Here is a 16479-nt window from a genome sequence, read left to right as displayed (position 1 = left end):
GCTAAAACATATGAAGAACGGTTGCTGGAACTGGGTATGTCTAGTTTAATGAAAAGAAGGACTAGAGGAGACATGATAGCAGTCTTCCAATATCTCAGGGGCTTCCCCCCAAAGAGGGAGTCAAACTATTCTCCGAAGCACCTCAGGGCAAAACAAGAAGCAATGGCCGCATCAGGGTTATGTTTGACCTCGGGGAACTGGGGTGGGCGTGGCCACGGTGGGTGTGGCCAGCTCAATGTCACTCCTGTCAGGGGTGCCTGTAGTGGCCGAAGCGCTCTGCAAACGAAATGGGCTCCCAAACTCCATTTTCGGCTGCGACGGCTTCCTGCAACCCTCTGCTGTTTTCACTGGAAGGGAGTTGCAGGAGGCTGTGGCAGCCGAAAATGGAGCTCGGGAGCCCATTTTATAGCAATAGCAATAGCAGTTAGACTTATATACCGCTTCATAGGACTTTCAGCCCTCTCTAAGTGGTTTACAGAGTCAGCAAATTGCCCCCACAGTCTGGGTCCTCATTTCACCCACCTCGGAAGGATGGAAGGCTGAGTCAACCTTGAGCCGGTGAGATTAGAACCGCTGAACTGCAGATAACAGTCAGCTGAAGTGGCCTGCAGTACTGCACCCTAACCACTGCGCCACCTCGGCTCATTTTTACTGGCAGAAGCACTGCAGGCCACTCCTTCGCTGTTTCCAGGGTGGCCCCCGCTGGCCAGATCTATGGTAAGTACTCTGCAGGCCAGATCCGGCCCCCGGGCCTTGGTGTTTGATACCCCTGGTATAGGCTCTCCTGCAGCAATGGGATTCACATACCTTCCCTACCGGTTTGCAAATTTGAGCGTGTGCGGGGGGCTTCCTTCGCTTGCATTTGTAGCATCTGTGCATGTGTACATCTTCTGTGCATGCGCAGTACTTCCGCATTACGTTGGGGTGGGGGTGAGGGCAGAGTCTCCCGTAGCTGCCATTACCAGTTTGCCTGAATTGGAGAGAATTGGCTGAATACCACCTCTGGTCTCCTGCCTGACCAGGGGGTTAGACTAGAAGACCTCCAATGTCCCTTCCAACCCTATTATTCTATGCCCTCTGAACCTGAGACGTTGGGTTAAAAGGAAGAGAATAAACCTTGTCCTGTTCTTATATAAACCACTAATGGGAGCAAAATTAGACACGTGTCCTTCCATTAAAGGGGGCATCCCAGCATCTACCAAAATCGTTTTAAGGGGGACGTCTCCTCTTCCCCATTCAAACTTTCTCAACAGATGGGTGGGAAAGCTCCAGGCAGATTTGAAACTGAAACATTCTGCCTGGTTTCTGAGACCCTCCCACATTATTATTCAGGCTCTTAAAACCTATGCCAGGCTGCTAATGGCTTAATGCTTATTCAAGTGTCAGGGAGCGCTGGCAGATGGCAGAATAAATGGGGGAGCTGTCAGAGAGGAAATTATTTACCATTCACAAAGTGATGGCTGCAGTCTGTCAGATAGGATTGGAGCTCCCCCTTGTCATCAGGCTGAAAAGGGGGAAAGGATTGTCAGGGTTTTAAAAGGGGTGGGTGGGTTGATGAAAGGGAAAACTGAGGCTCCGACAAGGTTCGCCATAAATCAGGAGATAAAAAAGAACCATAGATCTTTTCTAAGGGTCATGCTGGGGTTTTTTTTTTTAATCCCTTTTTTTTTTGTTAAGTGCAATTACATAGAGAGTTAACACCATTTGGGGCTGTCTGCAAATTGCACTAAAGGGTAGCACAGTCTCAAATTTCACTCTTAAATCCTGTTCAATTTTATTCTGTTCTCTAATAGAGGAATCTGACGGTTGCGGGAAATTATTTTTATTTCGATCGGGGCGAGCCATGTGCAGGGCCCCCCACCCACCCACCCAAACAGATGAGTTCTCTTTTAAATTATTTATTTATTTGTTTAAATCCCATTTCATTATTTATTATTTCCCATTCACAATCACAACCTGGGCATAACTTTCAGAGAAATTTTGGCTGGGGTGAAATTGGGGGGAGGCTGATAGCAAGGGCCAGCAAACTCAGATTGAAATTTCCTAAATAAGAGAAACTTCGCACAGTCTCATTTTTTAAACTTCCTGGTTCTGTTGTGAGAGATCACACCATCCATATTCACACAACGCCCCCAGACCTGGTTGAATATAAGCTGGGCAGTTCATGGTAAGAAGCAGTGGTGGGTTTCAAAAATTGTTCGAACCTACTCTGTGGGTGTGGCCTCCTTTGTGGGTGTGACTTGCCACCCATGTGACCGGATATGAAGATGCCGACGACACTTGTCAGAACCACCTTAAATTACCTCGCACACAGCACTGGCATGCATAAGAATATGATGTAAATTTGTTTTTTAAAAGGCATCTTCGGTTTGCGTTAAAACAACTTCAACACACGCAATTTTCTGATTGCACCACAAACGCAGCAGTCATCCTTACCTTTCACAGAGGCTCTGAGTTTTATATATATGAGCATGATAGTGTAGAATAATCATATCCAAGGATCAGTGGTGGGTTCATAAATTTTTGGAACCTCTTCTGTAGGTGTGGCCTGCTTTCTGGGTCCACTGGTGGAACCTCTTCTAACCGGTTCGGTAGATTTGACCAACCGGTTCTACCGAATAGGTGCGAACTGGTAGGAATCCACCAGCCTTTGTAGACTGTTGTAGAAGCAGACCATTGGAGTTTAATCTTAATTAGAGGGTTTTGTAAATCAAGGCAATTCTGCTTGGTTAATTCTAATCTAGTGAAAAGGACTAGGAGTGATATAATAGCAGTATTCCAGGATTTGAAGGGCTGCCACAAAGAAGAGGGAGTCAAACTATTCTCCAAGGCACCTGAAGGCAGAACAAGAAGCAAAGGATGGAAACTAATCAAAGAGAGAAGCAATTTAGAACTAAGGAGAAATTTCCTGACAGTGAGAACAATTAATCAGTGGAACAACTTGCCTCCAGAAGTTGTGGGTGCAGAGGTTTTTAAGAAGAGACTGGCATAGGGTTTTCCGCTTGAGCAAGGGGTTGGACTAGAAGACCACCAAGGTTCCTTCCAACTCTGTTATTCTGTGATTCCATCCTTCTGAGATTGGTAAAATGAAGACCCAGATTGTTGGGTGCAATATTTATTTGTTTGTTTGTCAAACATGTACAAGGTAGCAGGTATAAGTAGGAAGAAGGACATAAACAAAGGAAATGAGTACAAATAAATGGGGACAGTAGGACTGGGACGATACACGCTGGTGCGCTTATGCACGCCCCCTTTACAGACCTCTTAGGAATGGGGTGAGGTCCATGGTAGACAGTTGAAGGTTGAAGCTGTTTGAGGGTTTGAGGATGTAACAACGGAGTCAGGTAGAGCATTCCAGGCGTTGACCACTCTGTTGCTGAAGTTGTATTTTCTGCAATCGAGTTTGGAGCAGTTTACCTTGAGTTCGTATCTATTGTTTGCCTGAGTATTATTGTGGTTGAAGCTGAAGTAGTCGTTGAGAAGTAGGACGTTGTGGCAGACAATTTTGTGTACTGTGCTTAAGTCCGACCACAGGCCAGATTGTCCATGCCCAAAATTTCGAGCCTGGTGGCGTAAGGGATTCTATTGTGAGCAGAGGAGTGGAGGACTCTTCTCGTGAAATACCTCTGGACTCGCTCGATCGTATTGATGTCCAATGTACAGTGTGGATTCCAGGCAGACGGGCTGTATTCGAGAATTGGTCTGGCAAAGGTTTTGTACACTCCTACACTGTAAACCCCCCAGAATATTATAAAGCGCCAAAGCTTAAATGCTATTGCTAAATATTACTATATTCACTCCCACTCCCTCTTCTTAGGCCAATAGCTAGTAACGGCAGAAAGTACTGAGTCACAGATTCCTAAATAATGTTTAAGCTATTCTCAGTACACATTAAAGTGGAAGTGGAAGTCGAAAGGGGAGAGATAGAAAAGTGTTTAAGGAACTTCAATTCTTCTTCTTTTGGACAGGGAATTTTTTACAACCTCTAACTGGAGATTTACTTCTCCAGTTAGACGTTGAGCGGGGGTGGAAGAGAAATTAAGATTCATGCATCTTTCTCAGATGTCCTTCAAGCAAACATTTAGAATTGCAAGAGAGCCAAATGATAAGGAAAGGAAACTGGGAAGTTTTTTTTTTAAAAAAGAAGAAACTTCTCACATGACAATGACACATACAGCATTTGGAGAGGGAAACCTCCTTTTCAGTGTAAATGAAGTCACGTCGTTTACCACTTTTATACTTATTTTTCCATTGCAACTGTGGTATAGAAATTCCCCAAATCAGGGGTTGGCAAACTTAAACACTCAAAGAGTCATTTGGACCCGTTTCCCACAGAAAATAAAACACCGGGAGCCACAAAAGTCCTAACCGGAAGCCCCCTGTTCAGTTCTGGAGCTGACTGGAAGTTCAGTTCCCCCACCATAGAGTCTCCTCCTAGTGTGGCGTACTTTTTCCTCTACCTGTCAAAACAGGTAAAAAGCCCTATCCGTTGTGGAGACAACTGGAAAACCCTCCCCTTGTCATAGAGTCTTCTCCTGGCGCACTGTGCTTCTCTCCCCCCCTCCCCCCCGGAAGCTCCTCTCAAAATTGTGGCACCGACCAGTGACGGAGCCGCAGCAGAGGGAGGAAAGAGCTACATGCGGCTCCAGAGCCGCAGTTTGCTGACCCCTGCCCTAAATGGAAGTTAAGAAGATGGAAGCAGTAAGGTTGTTGCAAAACAAGATGGAGGCCCGGGGGTGGCAAGAAAGTGACCCAAACTGTATTATATGTATATGTGTGTAAAAACGAATATAGAGATTATGATGAATAGACAAATGTTAAATAGCAATTATAAGAATGTATATCTAAGAATGAATTTGAAAGGGGAAAAAAACTTTTTACACACAAAAAAAAGAAATTCCCTAAATGAACGGTTGTAAGTTGAGGACTACGTTTACCTCTGACCACAGGTAGTCCTCAACTTGCAACAATTCATTTAGTGACCGTTTGAAGTTACAACGCCACAGAAAAAAAGTGATGTGATCGTTTCTCACACTGACGACTGTGGCAGCATCCCCATAGTTAAAATTCAGACACTCGGCCATTGATTCATAGTTATGATGATTGCAGTGTCCTGGGGCCACGTGACAATTCTGCAATTCGGACAAGCAAAGTCAACGGAGGAGCCAGTTTTGCTTAACAACCGTGTTACTAAACTTAATAATTGCAGTGATTCATTGAACAAACGTGGCAAGGAAGGTCGTAAAATGGGGCAAAACTCAACCAATGTTTCATTTAGCAACATACATTTTGGGCTTCGTTCACAACAACAACATAATAATGTGCAAAAGGAAAAAGGTTAAGGATGGAGTCCCTTTATCTTGTACTGTGCTAAGAAGAATCAGAAATCAATGCCTTCTTTCTTTCTCTTTCTTTCTTTCTTTCTTTCTTTCTTTCTTTCTTTCTTTTTTCTTTCTCTCTCTCTCTCTCTCTTTCTTTCTTTCTTTCTTTCTCTCCCTCCCCCTTATATCTCTACTCCTTTTCCTTCCGTTAATTTCCTATTCTATTTTCTGTTCTTCCTATTTTATATATTAAAACAAATAAAAATGTGAACGATTAAAAAAAAAAATGCCAAGGTTGAAAAAGAACTGCTCCGGAGTCCAGAAAGGCTCTTAAACAATCCTGGAAATGGAAGCATTTGAAGACACAGCACAGTTGAACTTCCGAGTGGTTGTGCTTCAGAAGTTTGTGTAGGCAAGATGAAACTCGTTCTTTACTACGCCTTCTCCATTCTCAGCCTCCGAGGTCTATGCCTGCATTGCCTTAATCCTCTATAATTGCTTTCCCAGGGCAGCACCCTGGAAATGACCAAGTTACGTATCTCCTAGGCTACAGGGTATGACGTTATCGTAGCAGTTGTGTACATCAACCTCACTTCCATGGCCCTTGGCCTTACTTGCACATTTTGGAGTGCGCAGCCAAGACGAAGGAATGCCATCAGATAACCCCACCAAAGCAGAGGCCGTAGGACGCATGAGTAAGCCGTCCAGACGACCTTCTGAATCACCTGTCAGAGATGTCTGTCTACTACAAGGGAGAAAACGTGAATGGCACTGATAGGGTTGGAGACTATATGGAGAAATGTGTCGCAGGATGCTTCCTGTAGGCCCTTGGCTAGGAGAAACCCCCACCCCCCATTGCTCAATAGCTGGGAAGAGATAGGGAAGCAGGAGACTGACATCACTACTCATTCTGATAAACTGAATTAGGGGGTGGGGGGTAGTGGAAAAATCCACAGTAAATCCTTTGAATCGAGTGGATAACTCCAAGGACACCTCCGTTTCTAGCAACATGAGTGGAGTGGTTGGGAATTCTTAAGCTAGTCTAGAGCAGAAAGTACAATACAATAGCAGAGTTGGAAGGGACCTTGGAGGTCTTCTAGTCCAACCCCCTGCCTAGGCAGGAAACCCTATACCGTTTCAGACAAATGGCTATCCAACATCTTCTTAAAGACTTTTTGTCATGTTCCGGTGTACACGTTGCATACAAACAGAGTTTCAGTTTGTTTGGTGGAAAACCTTTATCTCTATCTAAGAAACTACGTGATAACCAGCACTAAATGACAATGATACAAAGGTAATAAAATCCAAGTCAGTTCTAACCAAGTTAACACCATCACCCATATATATATGATATATAGCTGATATAGGAAGAGATCCTGTGGCTTAGTGGGTAATATAACTGCCTGATATGTAACACAGCCCAGGTTCGATTCCCAGTAAGGGTATGGCTAGCTGATGAGAGCTAAATAGCTTGAAATAGATCTATACTAGTCTCCCTTTATTTATTTATCAGCACAAATGATATATATATATATAACAAAAAGGCAACAGTAAAAATATTGGGTTTCTGCCTGGATGGTCTCTTGTGACGAGCCGAAGGACAGAGAATGGAACTAGTGATCTTCCTCCCATATTTGGGCATACTGGGGGTTGTAAAAGAAATCTTATATATATATATATATATATATATATATATATATATATATATATATATATATATATATATATATATATATATATATATATACATATATACACACACACACACACACACACACACACACACACATATATATACACACATATACATACCATTACCCCACCCAGCTCCACCCACAACTCCACCCAGATGACACCCACCCACCATCACCAATCACTATGACCCACACCCTCAGCCACACCCCCATTCAGTGTCATCATAGCCTCTTTCCTGGTTAGAGGCATCGAGCAAAAGAGTTACATCAGAGTAGGCAGTTGCACCCAAGTATCAGAGTTACTTCAGAGTAGACAGTTGCACCCGAGTAGAAGAGCCACATACAGCTACAGGCTCAATCGACATCAGAGAGGCAACATCAACGTGGCAGCGTTAGTGGCATGTAAGCATGGCCAAGCGGGCATGGTGATGGACAGGTTCCCCCTGGATGGCAGCCTGAGGGCTGACAGTTTCAGTGTTGGAGCATTCACAACTTCTGGAGGCAACTTCTGTTCCACTGATCAATTGTTCTAACTGTCTGGAAATTTCTCCTTAGTTCTAGGTTGCTTCTCTCCTTGATGAGTTCCCACCCATTGCTTCTTGTTCTACCCTCAGGTGCTTTGGAGAATAGCTTGACTCCCTCTTCTTTGTGGCAGCCCCTGAGATATTGGAAGACTGCTATCATGTCTCCCCTGGTCCTTCTTTTCATTAAACTAGACGTACCCAGTTCCTGCAACCGTTCTTCATATGTTTTAGTCTCCTCCTCTTCCCATAAGTCCTTGACTTGTGACCACAATGACTTATGACCACAACCGAGCCCAAAATTCCTGTGGCTAAACGAGATAGTAAAGCACGTTTTTGCCCCATTGTTCCACAATTGTTAAGTGAATCGCTTTTGAAGGTGGAAGAGGGCTCTCCGCCCCAGCGGCAGAACCATCTTCTAAGAGAAGGGAAACTCTGATTACAAACCTCCACTGCCTTGTGGCTCTTTTCCACTACTGGAAAAAACTTCAGGTGTCAACCTCCAGGCAAAATCTGGAGCCGGAATCCCGGAAGCAGTTCGTGACTGTGTACAACAGTGGTGTTTTACATCTTGGGGCGAAGGGAAAGGACGCGACAAGAAGTATGAGGAAAGTGACTTTTATTCAGCTCATAGTGGAACGATTCAACGAGGCGTATTTCGCGCCCTACATTTATACCTCCAGGTTTGAGTGAGGGACCAATGGGGCGTCGAGTAGCTCGACCAATCAGGGCGAGGATTGGACCGGCTCTGCCCGGGAACCAATCAGGAAGAGTCCTTTGTAGCTCGACCAATCAGGGCGAGGATTGAGCCGGCTCTGCCCGGGAGCCAATCAGGAAGAGTCCTTGTTCGCGCGCTTGTATTTCCCGCGCTAGTATTCAACACCCCTCCCCCCCCAGTCATAGAGTTCCTTTAGGAGGGGCAAACATAGTCTTGTAGGTAGGCGGGACGGTGGCGTTCTCGTCCCGATCTCCGTGGTTCCCCGGCGGTCGTCGACGGGGGGGGAACCGCTGGCGGAGGCGTGTCCGTGGTGGGGGCTTGAGCCGACGGCGCGGCCCCGCGAGAGGGCACTGGCTCCGGGTCCCGTGCCCGATGTCCGTCCGCCTGGGGTGGCGTCTCTGTGGCCAACGGGGTGTCTGGTAGGGGCCCCGTGCAGTCCGGTTGGGGTGTAGGTTCAGAGTCTCGAGAAGGGTTCCGCGGAAAAGAGTAACCAGCTGGGGTGCGCCTGCCCGGGAGGTTCGCGACGGCTTGACCCCCGTTCGCCGGGTGGAAACGGTCCGTGGGGAAAGGAGTCAATGGGGGTGGCTCCTGTTGAGAGCAGATTTCTGGGAAGCTGGGGCCGTCTCTTTCCGCAGGGAGGCGACGCCTTAACTGGTCCACGTGTCGCCTCCATTGTGTCCCGTCGGCCAGGCCGACCCTGAAGGAACAGGGGCCGGTCAGAGCTGTGATGGTTGCGGGAACCCACCGTGGATCCCCGGAAAAGGAACGGGCCCATACAGGATTCCCTAACTTAAACGCGTGGGACGGAAGGGCCCCCAGGTTGCTTGGCGGATCTCCTGCGTAAAGTGGATGGAGCCTGTCTAGGGGGGTTCGCAATCTCCTACCCATCAAGAGCTCCGCGGGACTTTTGTTGGTCGTTGGGCAGGGTATGGAGTGCTGGCTCAAGAGATAGGCCGCTACTCTTTCTTGCCAGTCGCCCTGGTCCATGCGGCCCAAGGCTTCTTTTGCTGAGCGAACTGCGCGCTCCGCCCGGCCGTTGCTAGCTGGGTGATAGGGGGCTGTGGCCGCGTGTCTGATCCCCTGTTCGGCCAGGAATTCTTGGAACGTGGTGGAGGTAAACTGGGGCCCGTTATCTGAGACTATCACATCCGGTAACCCATGAGTAGCGAACATCTTACGGAGGGCCCTTACTGTACTCTCTGCTGTGGTGGAGGTCATGATTACTAGCTCCACCCACTTGGAGTAAGCATCGACCACTATCATGAAGTTCCGGCCGTGGAAGGGGCCGGCAAAGTCGATGTGTAAACGGGACCATGGGCCTCTAGGGATCTCCCACTCTCGAGGGGCGGCTATGGGGGAATTCGGCCTAGAGTTTTGGCAGATCCTGCATCGGCCTACGTAGTCTGCGATTTCTGTGTCTAACAAGGGCCACCATACGTAGCTACGGGCTAAGGCTTTCATTCGTGCTATGCCTGGGTGGTTTTTGTGGAGTGCGGGCAGGATTCGTGCTCGTAGGGCTGTAGGGATCACTACCCTATCCCCCCAGACAAGGCAACCCCCGTGAAGGGCGAGTTCGGCCTGTCGCACTTTGAATGGGCGGAAGTGTTCCGCTACCTTTTCCGTGGGCCACCCCCTCAAAACCCATGAAGCGACCTGAGATAGGACGGGGTCAGCCTTTGTGCAGGCTGCCACGTCCGTGGCAGAAACGGGGAGGTCGGATTCGGCAATGGACAGAACAGAGAGCGCGGGCACGTGGGCTGTGTCCGTCTCTGGCAGGGGGCAGCGGCTCAGGGCGTCTGCGTGTCCTAGCTGTTTGCCCGGACGGTATAACAGCGTATACGAGTACGCCGTTAGGAACTCTGTCCAGCGTGTCATGCGGGGGGACAAGATGGGGGGAGTCGGCTTGTCACCCGCCAGTAGCCCCAGGAGGGGCTTGTGATCCGTGACTAGGGTGAACTTTCTACCATAAAGGTAGTCATGGAACCGCTTAATGCCGGACACTGCAGCCAGGGCTTCTTTATCGATTTGGCTGTAGTTCCGCTCCGTGGAGGAGAGTGTCCGGGAATAGAAGGCTATGGGGGCTTCTGAGCCGTTTGGGAGGACGTGGCTCAGCACCGCCCCTACGCCATAGGGGGAGGCATCGCAAGTCAGAATTAGAGGCATCCTATCGCTGTACTGGATTAGGACTGCCGATGAAGTTAAAATATCCTTTATAGCCGCGAACGCGTGCGCTTCACGGCTACCCCATTTCCAGGCTGCTGACCGGTCAAGTAGACGGTGCAGCGGCTCAGCTAGTGACGCCTTGTGGGGGATAAAAGGGGCGTAGAAATTTAAGAGCCCCAGGAATGCTTGTAACTCCGCCCTAGAGGTGGGTGCGGGTGCATTTTTGATGGCGGCAACTTTGGAAGGAGTGGGGTGGATGCCTTGGGCATCAATGAGGAACCCCAGGAATTCAACTTTGGGAACTGCAATTTCGCATTTGCTGCGCTTTAATTTCAGTCCCGCCTCCCTGAAACGTGTGAGGACCTCCCGCAGCGTTTTCAGGAGCTCCGAGTGGCTGGGGGCTGCGACCAGGACGTCGTCGAAGTAGGGAACGACGCCTGGGAGCCCGTGGAGCAACCGCTCCATGAGGCTCTGGAAAATCCCAGGGGCGACCGAGACGCCGAATTGCAGACGGCGGCAACGGAAGGCTCCGCGGTGGGTGACGATAGTCTGGGCTGTAGCCGCATCGTCGTCTACGGGAAGCTGCTGGTAGGCCTGTGCCATGTCTAGCTTAGCGAAAATGCGGCCCTGTCCTAAGGAGTGGAGTAGGTGCTGTACTACGGGAACCGGATACGGGTTTGCCTGTAGGGCCAAATTGATGGTCGACTTGTAGTCGGCACATATTCTCACCGATCCGTCGGGTTTGACCGGGAGGACTATGGGGGTTTCCCAGCGGGCGTGATCTACGGGCTCGAGTACCCCTTGTTCAATTAACTTATCGAGTTCCGCATCTACCTTTGCTCTCAATGCGAAAGGGACCCTGCGTGCCTTTAGCCTAACCGGGGCGACCTGAGGATCGAGGCAGAGAGAAATGGGGGTACCCTTGTAACAACCCAATTTCCCGTCGAACACATCTGAGAACTCGTCTAGGACGCTATCTACGGGGAGGGAAACTACCCTGTGTACCCCTTCTATGGTGAGGCCCAAAGCGGAGAACCATTCTAACCCCAGGAGAGCGGGCAGGTTGTTCCTTACGACTAAAACTGGGAGTTTCCCTTTAAAATTTCCATATTCCACCCGGATGTGGTATAACCCAGCTGTGGGAATCCCATTTCCCTGGTAATCTAGGAGGGAGACCCTGGCGGGGCGCAGCTTTCTCTGGGGGACCCCGGGGCAAAGGCGGGAGAACAAAGCCCAAGATAGGAGAGAACGGGATGAACCGGAGTCCACCTCCATTTGGCAAAGCTGACCTTCGAGACGGACGGCGGTGCTTATTTTCCGGTGGCCGGCGGGAACGGGGGATGCCTGGTAGACCACGCAGTCGGCGCTGGGGGGCTGATAGGTTGAGTGGCAGTCCTCCGTGCGCCTCGCGGGACGTGGCTGTTGGCGGCGTGGTGGTGCCGGGCGCTGGTCGCTGGGCTGCATAAACGACGGGGCTGGCAGGGGAGCCCGGCATACTCTGGCGAGGTGTCCTTCTCCTTGGCAACGGCGGCAGACGGCAGAACGGTACGGGCAGGCTGTGCGGCTGTGGCGGCCGCCGCATCCGCGGCAGGGTGCGTTTGAGGCCGGCTGAACGGGTGCCGGTGGTTGCTGGGGTGGCCTCCGTTTGGGCTGCAGCCTCATCTGGCCGACGATTTCCTCCTCCTCCTCCTCCTCGTTTTCGGCAGGGGAGAGGTCGTCGACGAGGTTCGTCTGGGCGAGCGGCCCCGCGACGGTTTGTGCGGGGGGGTTTAGCTGGAGGCGTTCCATGTCGGCCGTGGATTGCTCGGAGAGTTCGGCGGCTCGCGCTATTTCCACGGCTTGCATCAGGGTAATCTTGTGATTCCGGAGCAATCGGCCGCGTAAGTGTGCGTCGCGGACCCCGCACACAAATTGCTCCGCAAGGTTTTCCTCCAGGTCTGCAAAATCGCACTGGGCGGCCACAGTGCGCAAGGCCTCCAGAAATTGGCTAATGGATTCATTAGCCCTTTGTACTCGGCGGCGGAAAGCGAAACGGCGTGCAAATAAAGAGGGTGAGGGAGCGTAGTGGTTCCTCAGCCTGGACATCAGCTCGGCCCACCCAAGTTTGTATGCTGGCCTCGGGGCGGCCAGGGCTCTCGCAGAGGCGAACATGGACGGCTCACAGCAGGACAGGAAGAAGCTGCATTTCTCCTCATCGGTCTGAGCCTGGTTTTTCGAAGCGATCAGGTAACACTCGAACCGCTCCATGAATCCGTCCCATGATTCTCCGGTGGCTCCGCCGAATGGCGCGAAAGGAGGAAGCGATGACGCCATCGTGGTGTGGGGCCGGAGAGGGGAGAGGAAGGACGAAGAAAAATTCGCGTTCGCTGCCGGAGTTCTCGGTCTGACGATAGCGTTCTGGCTGGTTCAGACGCGGTGGCAGCTGGCTGTTCTTCTTCGTGGTCGCGGGAATCGGGATCCCACCTTCGTCGCCAGTTTTACATCTTGGGGCGAAGGGAAAGGACGCGACAAGAAGTATGAGGAAAGTGACTTTTATTCAGCTCATAGTGGAACGATTCAACGAGGCGTATTTCGCGCCCTACATTTATACCTCCAGGTTTGAGTGAGGGACCAATGGGGCGTCGAGTAGCTCGACCAATCAGGGCGAGGATTGGACCGGCTCTGCCCGGGAACCAATCAGGAAGAGTCCTTTGTAGCTCGACCAATCAGGGCGAGGATTGAGCCGGCTCTGCCCGGGAGCCAATCAGGAAGAGTCCTTGTTCGCGCGCTTGTATTTCCCGCGCTAGTATTCAACATGGTGGGTTTCAAAAATTGTTCGAACCTACTCTGTGGGTGTGGCCTCCTTTGTGGGAGTGGCTTGCCGCCCATGTGACCGGATATGAAGATGCCGACAATACTTGTCAGAACCACCTTAAATTACCTCGCACACAGCCCTGGCATGCATAAGAATATGATGTAAACTTGTTTTTTAAAAGGCATCTTTGGTTTGCGTTAAAACAACTTCAACACATGCAATGTTCTGATTGCACCACAAACGCAGTAGTCATCCTTCCCTTTCACAGAGGCACTGAGTTTTATAAATATGAGCATGATAGTGTAGAATAATCATATCCAAGGACCAGTGGTGGTTTTCAAAAAAATTTGGAAGCTCTTCTGTAGGTGTGGCCTGCTTTCCGGGTCCACTGGTGGAACCTCTTCTAACCGGTTCGGTAGATTTGATGAACCGGTTCTACCGAATAGGTGCGAACTGGTAGGAACCCACCTCTGGTGTACAACCACATTCTGGTAACTCCTCCGACGCAACTAGAACCATCATATCGGCTCTGCCGTTCCATTGGACTATTTCAGTGACGTGGAGGGGGGGGGATCTGCTGCTTGGGTAACAGTCTATCCTCCATATTAATCTACCCAGGCCTCATGCTGGAAAGGACACTCCAGCTGTGCATACCGCACGCCAGATGCTGTTTTAGGCCCTCTTTCCAGAGCACAATACCATTGTCTTTTGAGACTGAAGGATGCCAATGCAGTAAGTGAATCACTGCAGTTGTTAAGTCGGCAACCTGGTTGTTGAGCGAATCGGGCCTTCCCCATTGGCTTTGCTTGTCAGGAGGTCGCAAAAGGTGGTCAGGTGACTGTTATGACTCAGCAGAAGTTTGCTGTGAGTTGAGTCAGGATGCAGGAATAACAATGCAGCTGGGGTTCGTTAGTGCCGTCTGCTGGAGATAAAAGGACGGATGGTGACACGCCCTGGTTGCAGAAGTCAACGTTCATCGTTCGTTCGTGGGTCGTCGTTCGTTTATGGAGAATTCAGTTCCGTTCCTGTTTCAGTTTGTGAGACACTTGGATAAGTGATTTTGCTTCTTGAAAACTTGGTACTGTAAGAGTTTCGTTTCTGCCTTCTGCTGCGTAACGGTCTTTGCAAGAGACTTTATCTATGTTTATTTTGGGCTCGCAGCCAGCGTAAGCCGAGATTGATAAAGGCTTTCTTTTGGCAAGCTTTGTGTGACTTTAGTTTTGGAACCAGCTAGGTGGGGGCCAGAACAGGTGACACTGGCTGTCATAAATCTGAACCGGTTGCCACGCATTCGAATTTCAATCGCGTGACTATGCGGGATGCTGCAAGTGTGAAAAAGTGTGCAATGGCTATGTGAAAAAGTATGCCATGGTTCTAAGTGTGAACGTTAATTTTTCAATTCCTTTGTAACTTTTGAGTGGTGACTAAACACTGGTTGTTAAGTTGAGGACTGCCTATAATCTACAACTCTAAAATATATGAATGGCCAAACTCTGCTTAGTTTGAGATTAATCTAATTTAATTTAATTTAATTTAATTTATTGAATTTATAGGCCGCCCAATCCTGGAGGACTCCGGGCGGGTTACACAGAATAAGAAAAGAAAAAGAAAAAAGGAAAAAAAAGAAAAAATAACGATTAAAATTCTCCAACACGCATACATTCAAATCTAGTCTTGCATCTGCCTCCTTAGATCTTAGATCTGTAATATGGAACAAACTTTTGCTAACCCTTTGAGCTGTGAAACTCTAAACGTGATTTTGGAGAACTCTGGACGAGACTATTTCCGCTCCAATCGAAATGGGAGCGAGTGGCTTTTTTTTAAAGAGCAAAGCAATATAATAATAGTAATTGATTAAATGTAGAAGTCCCTTGTAGTGGGGTGCAGTAGTTAAGATGCTGAGCTTGTCGATCAGAAGGTCAGCAGTTCAGCGGTTCAAATCCCTAGCACCATGTAACAGAGTGAGCTCCCGTTACTTGTCGAGGCTTCTGCCAACCTAGCAGTTTGAAAGCACGTAAAAAATGCAAGCAGAAAAATAGGGACCACCTTTGGTGGGAAGTTAACAGCATTCTGTGCGCCGTTGGTGTTTAGTCATGCTGGCCACATGACCACAGAGATGTCTTTAGACAGCGCTGGCTCTTCAGCTTTGAAATGGAGATGAGCACCACCCCCTAGAGTCAGGAACGACTAGCACATATATGTGAGAGGAACCTTTACCTTTATTAAATGCATATACCACTTGACTCCCAATAACCCCGCCTACGGAAGGCTCTTAAAACATCAAAATGAACGCCACCTAAACCCTACTCTTTGTGTCACATGTGCGGTGTACATAAAATGGACAGTTTTCACATCAACGTTGTACCCACCATCTGGTCCTTCACATCCCCTGCTTTCCCACCTCAAGGACGGTTCAAAATTTGAAAGCTCAAACGGACCGATGCGTCATTTAAAGTAATCCATTAAAATAAGAATCCGAAAGAGTCATTTTATTAGAGTTTATTACTCTTTATTAAAGCTTCTCCCAGGAACCTCTTCACTGGGCCATTGATTTCAAGGCTAAAAAAAATGCAAGGAAGGAGGGGAAAAACAGGAATTTCGACTTTAGTCACTGTAAGAAGAAAACTGTGTGGAGGCTGATTCCAAATGAAGATCTTCTTCATGTGTTAAAATGAGTCATGGCAAATTTATTTATTTACTTTTCACATTTCTGCATTGCCCACCTCCCTCCGGGAGGGAGCCAAATATTTACTAGTTCCTGTGCGTGCACACACACACACACACACACAGACACACAGATTGAGATAAGATTGTTTCCAAACTCATCCTTTAGCTCTGAGCATCTCTACCAGAAAACTCCTTATGAGTTACTTCATTTCAGCACCATCTTTACTGCACCCAAAACATGATTCATTACTCTTGCTGAATTTGGAAGAAGGGCCAGGAAAGGCCATGATTACATTATTTGTTTGCTTCTTTGTTTATTTCCTGCCTTTATTATTTTTATAAATAACCCAAGGCACTGAATAGAACTCATACTCTTTCCTCCTATTTTCCCTACGACAACAACCCTTTGAGGTGGGTTCGCCTGGCCCAATGTTATCGAGCTGGCTTTCATGCCTAAGGTGGAACCAGAACTCACAGTCTCCTGGCAATTGGCCCAAACTTATCTAGCCAGCTTTCCTACATAAAGTGGGACTAGAACTCACAGTCTCTTGGTCATTGGCCCAAACATATCCAATGAATCATGCAGTCATTAAACTAACCC

General features: G+C 48.7%; 1 protein-coding gene across 1 annotated transcript in view; it reads left to right on the top strand.

Annotated features, from left to right (window-relative positions):
- LOC116513304 (cGMP-dependent protein kinase 2-like) overlaps positions 1 to 5867 on the top strand; it is a 15622-nt gene extending 9755 nt beyond the window's left edge. The window contains exon 5 of the mRNA XM_032224321.1: positions 5829 to 5867. Coding sequence (XP_032080212.1) covers positions 5829 to 5867 — 39 coding nt within the window. The remainder of the gene's footprint in view (positions 1 to 5828) is intronic.
- The last annotated feature ends 10612 nt before the right edge of the window (positions 5868 to 16479 follow it).

This window comes from Thamnophis elegans, chromosome 9, assembly GCF_009769535.1.
Source record: "Thamnophis elegans isolate rThaEle1 chromosome 9, rThaEle1.pri, whole genome shotgun sequence".
NCBI lineage: Eukaryota > Metazoa > Chordata > Lepidosauria > Squamata > Colubridae > Thamnophis > Thamnophis elegans.
The sequence above is the reverse complement of the archived record's forward strand: the minus strand, read 5'-3'. Positions and strand labels throughout refer to the sequence as shown.